The sequence below is a fragment of the Parus major genome, chromosome 7 (assembly GCF_001522545.3).
Source record: "Parus major isolate Abel chromosome 7, Parus_major1.1, whole genome shotgun sequence".
Taxonomy (NCBI): Eukaryota; Metazoa; Chordata; class Aves; order Passeriformes; family Paridae; genus Parus; species Parus major.
In genome coordinates, this window is record NC_031776.1 from 36,583,506 (window position 1) to 36,591,634 (window position 8,129).

At 58.2% G+C, this 8,129-nt stretch overlaps 2 protein-coding genes across 2 annotated transcripts in view; both read left to right on the forward strand.

The window, feature by feature from the left end:
• LOC107207438 (polypeptide N-acetylgalactosaminyltransferase 13-like) overlaps positions 1-2,101 on the forward strand; it is an 11,770-nt gene extending 9,669 nt beyond the window's left edge. Inside the window, exon 4 of the mRNA XM_015634505.3 lies at positions 606-2,101. Within this exon, the coding sequence (XP_015489991.1) occupies positions 606-746 (141 nt within the window). The 3' untranslated portion in view covers positions 747-2,101. The remainder of the gene's footprint in view (positions 1-605) is intronic.
• A 3,696-nt stretch (positions 2,102-5,797) lies between these two features.
• The window catches only part of KCNJ3 (potassium inwardly rectifying channel subfamily J member 3), a 28,822-nt gene continuing 26,490 nt past the window's right edge, over positions 5,798-8,129 (forward strand). The window contains exon 1 of the mRNA XM_015634499.3: positions 5,798-6,954. Coding sequence (XP_015489985.1) covers positions 6,277-6,954 — 678 coding nt within the window. The 5' untranslated portion in view covers positions 5,798-6,276. The remainder of the gene's footprint in view (positions 6,955-8,129) is intronic.

Sequence of the window (8,129 nt, forward strand, 5' to 3'; positions counted from 1 at the left end):
ATTGGGAATTGGGAATTCCTGGCTGGGAGGTGAGGCCCTGGCACACTCCCAAGGAATGATGGTGGGAACGCTCCCGGCTCAGCCGGGACTGAACCTCTCTGCTGTTTTTTGACAGAATTCCCTGTTTAACTTCCCGGGATTTCTCTGGGAATTTGTTCTTCCAGTGGAACAGGTGGTGGTTTATTCCTTCCAATTTGTTTTGTGTCCTTCCAATTCTCCCATCCCTCAGAAATGTGGTGGGATCAGAAGGGGTGTCCCAAGAAGGAAAACCGCCCTGGGAACAGGAGCATTTCCATGGAATACTGAGCAAATCCATTTCCACCAGCAGCAATTCCTGCTCTGGTCCCAATCATTCCAGGTGTCCATGTGGAGACCCAGCTCCTCCATCCAGCAGCTGTGCCCTGGGAATATCAGATTTCCCTGGAGTTATTTTCCCTTTGCAGAGGGATTTGTCGGTTGAGCAGAGGGAGGAGCGGGGTGGCTCCGTGTGCTGGGGATGTCCCGGAGCTCCACACACTGACCAAACCGGGCCTGGAATGCCGGGACACGGAATTCCCCAACTGGAATTCTGGGTTTCAGCGGGAATTCTCTGTCTCCCCTTGCAGAAGCTCACCCTGAGGCACCTGAACAGCAACCAGTGCCTGGCGGAGCCGTCGGAGGAGGATCGGCTGGTTCCCACCATGCGGGAATGCGGGAGCGGCCGCTCCCAGCAGTGGCTGCTGCGCAACATGACCCTGGGAGCCTGATTCCCACCTCACATCCCGCTGTTCCCGCTTTTCCCACTGCTCCCAGCAGAGCCCAGCCCCGTCCCAGCGGAGCCACCGGCGACTTCCCGGTCCCTCCGAGCGATCCGAGCTGCGGATACCGGCGGCAGCGCGCTCCCGAGATTCCAGAGGCATGGCTGAGCCTGGAGACATTGGGATGTGGAGGTGTTGCTGTCACCACGGACAGGTGGCCCTGGGAGGTGTGGCCCGAGCTGCTGGGATGTGCTGGGCTCTCCTGGAGAATGTCCTGGAGAATGTCCTGGAGAATGTCCTGGAGGATCTGGGGTGTTCTCTCGTGCCCAGTGGGATTTGACAGCACCAAAGCTTCCTGGGATTTTGCTGGGAAAAAAATGGGATCTGGTGTTGGGAAAATCAGGCTAAGACTGCACCGCACCAGGAATTCCAAGAGGTGAGGCCACGGGAGACACGGCAATGCCGAGGGGAAGCAGCAACATCTGTGGGACCTCGGAGCAGCGCGGAGGGACCTGTCCCTCCTTCCATGGGAATGGAGCTGTCCTTTCCTTGGGAATGGAGCTGTCCTTTCCATGGGAATGGAGCTGTCCCTCCTTCCATGGGAATGGAGCTGTCCCTTCCATGGGAATGGAGCTGTCCCTTGGGAATGGAGCTGTCCCTCCTCCCATGGGAATGGAGCTGTCCCTCCTTGGGAATGGAGCTGTCCCTCCATGGGAATAGAGCTGTCCTTTCCTTGGGAATGGAGCTGTCCCTCCTTCCATGGGAATGGAGTTGTCCCTCCTTCCATGGGAATGGAGCTGTCCCTCCCTTGGGAATGGAGCTGGAGCCAGACCTGGGGCTCAGGGGACTCCTGGAAGGGCCAGAGCTGAGACCTCTGGAGCTTGGAGGGTCTCCACCCCTCCATCCCAACACATCCATGAATCCCCACATCCCACCAGCCACAGGCACAGCTCTGTCCCTGGATCTGCTCCCAGCTCTGCCTCTGGGTGTTCCCATTCCCACTGGAATCACAGAGGCTCCTTTCTGGTTTTAGGGATTTGAGGCTCCATCCTTTTGTGGGTGTGGCTGTTCCCAAAGCGCTGCTGGTCCTCAGGAGCTGCTCCAGCTGGGATGTGGGGACAGGGACATTCCTGGGATGTGCTGGGGACGTTCCTTTGGGAGCCACCCCAAATGCAGCTGCGGCCCTCTGGGCTGGGATTTTGGGAATTCTCACTGCCCAGAGGGTTCAGGAGACTGAAATCCCAGGGCAGCGGGATCCCAGCGCGGGTAAGTGGGGAAATATTTCCCAGGATTTCCCTCACAGGTCCCAAAAATCTCTGTAAATGCACTGGGTCATTAAAAATGCCGGTATTTTCTGTACCCTGCTCTGGTGGTTCTGGATTCATCCCGGGCTTTATGGGTGAGGTGTAAATCAGAGGATGTTTCCTGGATAAATGCATTGAACGGGAAGCAGGAGGGGTTTCAGTTGGGAAAGGGATTGCTGGGCGTGCATGGCACTGGAATATCCTGGATTAACTCGGATCAGGGGCTCATCTCCAGCCTCCTGCCCGAATATTCCTGCTCTTCCTCCTCCAATCACCCCAAAAATACAAAATGGGATTTAACAGCTCTTCCCCCACAAAAAAAAGGGGAGGTTTTGTTCTGCTTTGTGAAAAAAAAAAAATGGGAAAACCTCAGGATCAAATTTAAACAGGAATTTCCATGCAGGAAAAGAGGAATCGATTCTTTATTTCATCTCCTTCCCGAGGGTTTTGGCCACACCAGAGCCCTGGGTGTGTCCTGGGGCCGGGAATTGGGGTTGGGATGGGAAGGAGGAGGTCGGGAATGCCCTGGGGACAGTGGCAGAGGGGGGTGGCACTTCCCTATGGAACATTCCAAGGGGGAATGTTCAGCTCCACATTCCCAACACTGCCCTGTCCCATCCCAAGGATCCTCGGCATCGGAGCTGGAGCTATTTTTAAAATGAGGGTTTTGTATTTATAAAATTAGGATTTTTATAAATAGAATTTCTGTATTAATATTTAATTTTATAATTCTTCCTACACTGCTGAAGTGCCCTTCAATCAATTAAATCCCAACAGGACTAATTAAGAACTCCTTTAATGAGATTCCCCGCATCCAGAGTTGCTTCCTTGTCTGAAAAATATGGAAAGTCTCCCAGTAAAATCCCTTTTCTCAGGAATTCCCTGCTCCAGGGCGTCCCTGCAGGTGTCTGGGGGGTTGGAGCTGCAGGTGACACCAAACCCTGCCGAGGCCCCTGGTAATTAAAGCATTTGAGGTAATTAACTGCTCGTGTTAATGATGGGCTGTGGAGCCTGGGAATGAATCACCCAAGAATCCCTTTGGAAGGGATGAATGCAGGCACTGAGGTATTTCCCACTTTTTCTTTGGAATTTCTCAGAAATGTTAATTTTTAGGATTGATAGAAAATTACAGAGAGGGAACCAACCTCCATCTCATTTCCTTGGAAAACTTTTTTTTGGGATTTATTTAAGGGATTTAGGATATTTTGGGGGTCAGGAAAATCCTGACTGCCTGCTCCAATTCCCATTTCAAACTGGAAATGATTTTTCCGAGGGAAAACAGCAGGATCTGCCCTCAAATCCATATCCAGGTGGTGGGATTGGAAGAGAGAGGTTTGGGAATGTCTCTGTTAATTCTGGGAATAAGTAATTAATTTCACACATTTTATTTATCATCATCCCCACGTCAGCTAAAGCCTGGAAAAGCCTCCAGGTGCTGAGATCAGAGAATTGCAGGTGAGGAATGGAACTGCAGGAAAAGCGGATCCAGGAAAAGGGAACTCTTGGGTTCAGGATCCAGGAGAGTTTAAATGGATCAACACAAACCTGGGATGGGAAACTTCACCTGGAGTGTTGGGCTGGGACTGCAGCAGCCCTGGGAAGGTTGGATTTGTGGGATGAGGAGGATGTCAAGCTGCTGGAGAGTCCAGAGGAGACCATGGAGCAGCTCCAGGGCTGGAGCCCCTCTGGAGCCAGGCTGGGAGAGCTGGGAATGTTCCCCTGGAGAAGGGAAGGATCCAGGGAGAGCTGGGAATGTTCCCCTGGAGAAGGGAAGGATCCAGGGAGAGCTGGGAATGTTCCCCTGGAGAAGGGAAGGATCCAGGGAGAGCTCAGAGCCCCTTGCAGGGCCTGAAGGGGCTCCAGGAGAGCTGGAGAGGGACTGGGGACAAGGGATGGAGGGACAGGAGCCAGGGAATGGCTCCCAGTGCCAGAGGGCAGGGATGGGTGGGATATTGGGAATTCCTGGCTGGCACAGGTTATTCCATGGATGTTTCCAGATCCCTGGAAGTGTCTCAGGCTGGATTGGACAGGACTTGGAGCAGCCTGGGACAGTGGGAGCTGTCCCTGCACAGTGGAATCAGCTGGGAATTCCATTGATCCAGGGGGAAGAGCTCTTCCAGTGCTCCTGGAGCAGCTTCCTGTCTCCAGGACCCTTGGGGTGACATCTCCATGTCCATCATTCCCTTCCCACTCCCACTATTTCCTCCTCCCCCCATGGAACACGGGTGCTGGGAATCAGCTCATCTCCCCGAAAGCAAACTGCAGCAATTCCCGGGAATGGCTCCCCTTGGATCGGCTCTGGCACACCCAGATGGATCACAGGGAAGCTTTGCCCAATTCCAGCCCATGGAGAGGCCTCTGGGAACACGGGAGGGATGGAGGAAGGAGGAATAGGAGAGGGGAGGCTGGCAAGGCTGGTGGATCTCTGTGCCAGGAGGGTTCTGCCAGCGTGGCCAGAGTTTGGGATGAATTCCATACAAAATTTCCTTTAATTGGGTGGGAAAATTAACAGGCATTTTGCCAATCCCAGGAAAAAACTGTGGGGAACAGGAGAGATTTGGAATAGGAAACAGAAGAGTGAGAAACTAAATTAATTTAATGACAGAAAGAAAACAACAAAAAAGCTGGAATAGAAAAGCAAAGGCAAGAAAAATCCTTGGGAGTCAGTTCCGAGGAAGGTGAAGGGATACTGGGTAAACAAGAGGTGTGGCTGGGCTCGATCACATGGCTAAAAGGTGACAATCCAAGATTTCTGTGGAGCTGACGGCAGCAGTCCTGGAGCAGCCCTGGATCCAGCCTGGCCCCCGGGAGCATCAGCAGCTCCCTTCCCACCCAAACTCTTCCATCATTCCCGGTCATTTTCCCCCATCCCGGGACCCATTTCCTGCTCGCCGCCGGTTCTGGATCAGGGCTGAGCTTTGTGGCTTCTCCCGGGGAATTTCTTCCCGGCTGGAAGGGGCTGTGCCCCTCTGCGTCCCGGCAGTGCTGGGGGGCTCGGGGGGGATCAAAGCACCTGGAAAACTTCAAATAAAACCGGATGCGATAAAACCGGGATGGGATGGAATGGGATATGGGAAAGGTGGGGGTGTCTGACCTCCCCTGGGCCCCTCCTGCTTGGCTCTGTGGGAGCTCGGGCCCCTGCGAGGAGGAGGAGGAGGAGGAGGAGGAGGAGGGATGGAGCCCCGGGGGAGGATGCTGGGGAGAGGAAGATGAGGAGGAAGATGATGAGGGGAGGAGGATGGGAGGAGGAGGAGGATGAGCGAAGGATGCTGGGGAGAGGATGAAGGGAAGGAGGATGGGAGGAGGAGGAAGATGAGCGAGGGATGCTGGGGAGAGGATGAAGGGAAGGAGGATGGGAGGAGGAGGAAGATGAGCGAGGGATGCTGGGGAGAGGATGAAGGGAAGGAGGATGACGAGGAGGAGGAGGATGCGGGGATGCGGAGGGCGGGCTGGGGAGAGGATGAAGGGAAGAAGGATGGGAGGAGGAGGAGGAGGAGGATGCGGGGATGCGGAGGGCGGGCTGTGCGCGGGCTGGATGCGCGCGGAGCCGCGCAGGGTCAGAGGCTGCGGCTGGCGGGGCGGGCCCAGGTGCGGTGCGCGGCTCCAGGGGCGGCTCCAGGGGCGGTGCGGGAGGAGTGGCGCTGCGCGGGGCGGTGCCGCCCTGCCCGGGGCCGCTGCCGGCGGCTCCGCGTGGGAGGCGGCGGCGCCGGGCGGAGGCTCCGCGGCCGCGGCGCGGCGGGGCCGGGCGGGCTGAGCGGGGCTGAGCGGGCTGAGCGGGGCTGAACAGGGCTGTGAGATGTGCGGAGTTGCGCGGGGCTGAGCGGTGCGCGGAGCTGTGGGATGCGCGGAGCTGTGGGATGCGCGGGGCTGAGCGGAGCTGAGCGGTGCGCGGAGCTGAGCGGTGCCCGGTGTGCGGAGCTGCGGGGTGTGCGCGGAGCTGCGCGGTGCTGAGCGGTGCTCGGAGCTCGGCGGTGTGCGCGGAGCTGCGGGATGCGCGGAGCTGCGCGGTGCGCGGGGCTGCGCGGGGCTGAGCTCTGTGCTCGGGACTAAGCGGTGCGCGGAGCTGCGGGGGCAGTGCCGGCTGCGCGGGGCTCCGCGGGGTGTTCGGGGCTGCGCAGGCTGTTCCCGGCTGCTCGGACTGTGCCGGCTCCGCGGGGTGTTCGTGGCTCCGCGGGGTGTTCGGGGCTCCGCGGGCTGTCGGGGGCTGCGCGGGGCTGCGCGGAGCTGCGCGGAGCATGTCGGCGCTGCGGCGCAAGCTGGGCGATGAGTACCAGGTGGTGAGCACCTCGGCCAGCGGCGGCGGCCTCCCGCCCCCGCGCAGCGCTCCCCGCGGGAAGCGCCAGCGCTTCGTGGACAAGAACGGCCGCTGCAACGTCCAGCACGGCAACCTGGGCGGCGAGACCAGCCGCTACCTGTCCGACCTCTTCACCACGCTGGTGGACCTCAAGTGGCGCTGGAACCTGTTCATCTTCATCCTCACCTACACCGTGGCCTGGCTCTTCATGGCCTCCATGTGGTGGGTGATCGCCTACATGCGCGGGGACCTCAACAAGGCGCACGACGACAGCTACACCCCGTGCGTGGCCAACGTCTACAACTTCCCCTCCGCCTTCCTCTTCTTCATCGAGACCGAGGCCACCATCGGCTACGGCTACCGCTACATCACCGACAAGTGCCCCGAGGGCATCATCCTCTTCCTCTTCCAGTCCATCCTGGGCTCCATTGTGGACGCCTTCCTGATCGGCTGCATGTTCATCAAGATGTCGCAGCCCAAGAAGAGGGCCGAGACGCTGATGTTCAGCGAGCACGCCGCCATCTCCATGCGCGACGGCAAGCTCACGCTCATGTTCCGCGTGGGCAACCTGCGCAACAGCCACATGGTCTCGGCGCAGATCCGCTGCAAGCTGCTCAAGGTGGGTGCTCTGCCTGGGAGAGCGGGGAAATTCCTTCCCAGAAAGCTGCCCCGGGGCGGTGGGGGAGTCCTCGTCCCGCTAGGGATGTGGGGGTCTTGGCGGTGCTAGGAATGGTTGGGATGGGTGGGCTCCGTGGTCTTTGGGGGCTTTTCCAACCTCAGTAATTCCACAAGGGCCTTGGCAGTGGTGGGGATGCTTGGACTCCATGGTCTCGGGGGGCTTTGGCTGTGCTGGGAATGCTTGGACTCCATGGTCTTGGGGGCTTTGGCTGTGCTGGGAATGGTTGGAATCCATGGTCTTGGAGAGTTTTTCCAACCTGAACAATTCCGTGGTTGTGTGACAGCCGTGGCCCCACTGCCGCTCCCCTGGGGACATCCCACCAGCCCTCTCCGTGTCCCTTGGATGTCCCTCGCTCCTCCCGTGGCTGTCCCCGTGTCCCTGGGGCTTGGAGCAGCCCGGTCCATGGGAGGTGACCCTGGCCATGGCCAGGGCTAGGACCGGATGATCCCAGATCGTTTTTTGGGTCCTGCTGCTGTCCCAGCATTCCTGTCCTGTTTTCCTGGTGCAGGGAACATCTCCGGGAGCCTCGGGCTGCAGACTCAGCCTTCAGCACCGCATTCCCAACCTCCTTGGAGATAATTCCTACATTCAGCGCAGGACTGGGATGGATATTTATAGATTCCTATAAAATGCTCCATTTCCCTGACAAGGAAATCCTTTGTAGCTCCAAGCTTTCCGTGAGCCGGGAAGGAGAAAGCTCTGGGCATAATCCAGGGCTTTTTGGGCAAGGCTGAGCCCAGCCAGGCTGAACTTTATTGATGTGAGCTCCAAGGAAAGCGGAGTGCCAGGGTTAGACCTGGAAAATCCCTGCCCTGGAGGGCTGGGAAAAGCCGCTGGTGGTGTGGGGCTCGCCCAGCAGCCGTGGATCCAGAGGGGAGAGGGAACCGGGAATTGGGATGGAGAGAGTGGGAGGAAGGAAGGAGCCGGCTCGGGGGGCATTTGCTGCATGTGGAGCATCCCACAGGGATCTCCTGGGAATTGGGGTGCCCACAGGTTGGTGCTGGGCAGGGTGTGCTGTCCTTGGGATGGGTCACAGGTTGGTGCTGGGCAGGGTGTGCTGTCCTTGGGATGGGTATCTGGCAGGGAATGGGGTGTCCTGTCCCTGGGATGGGTGT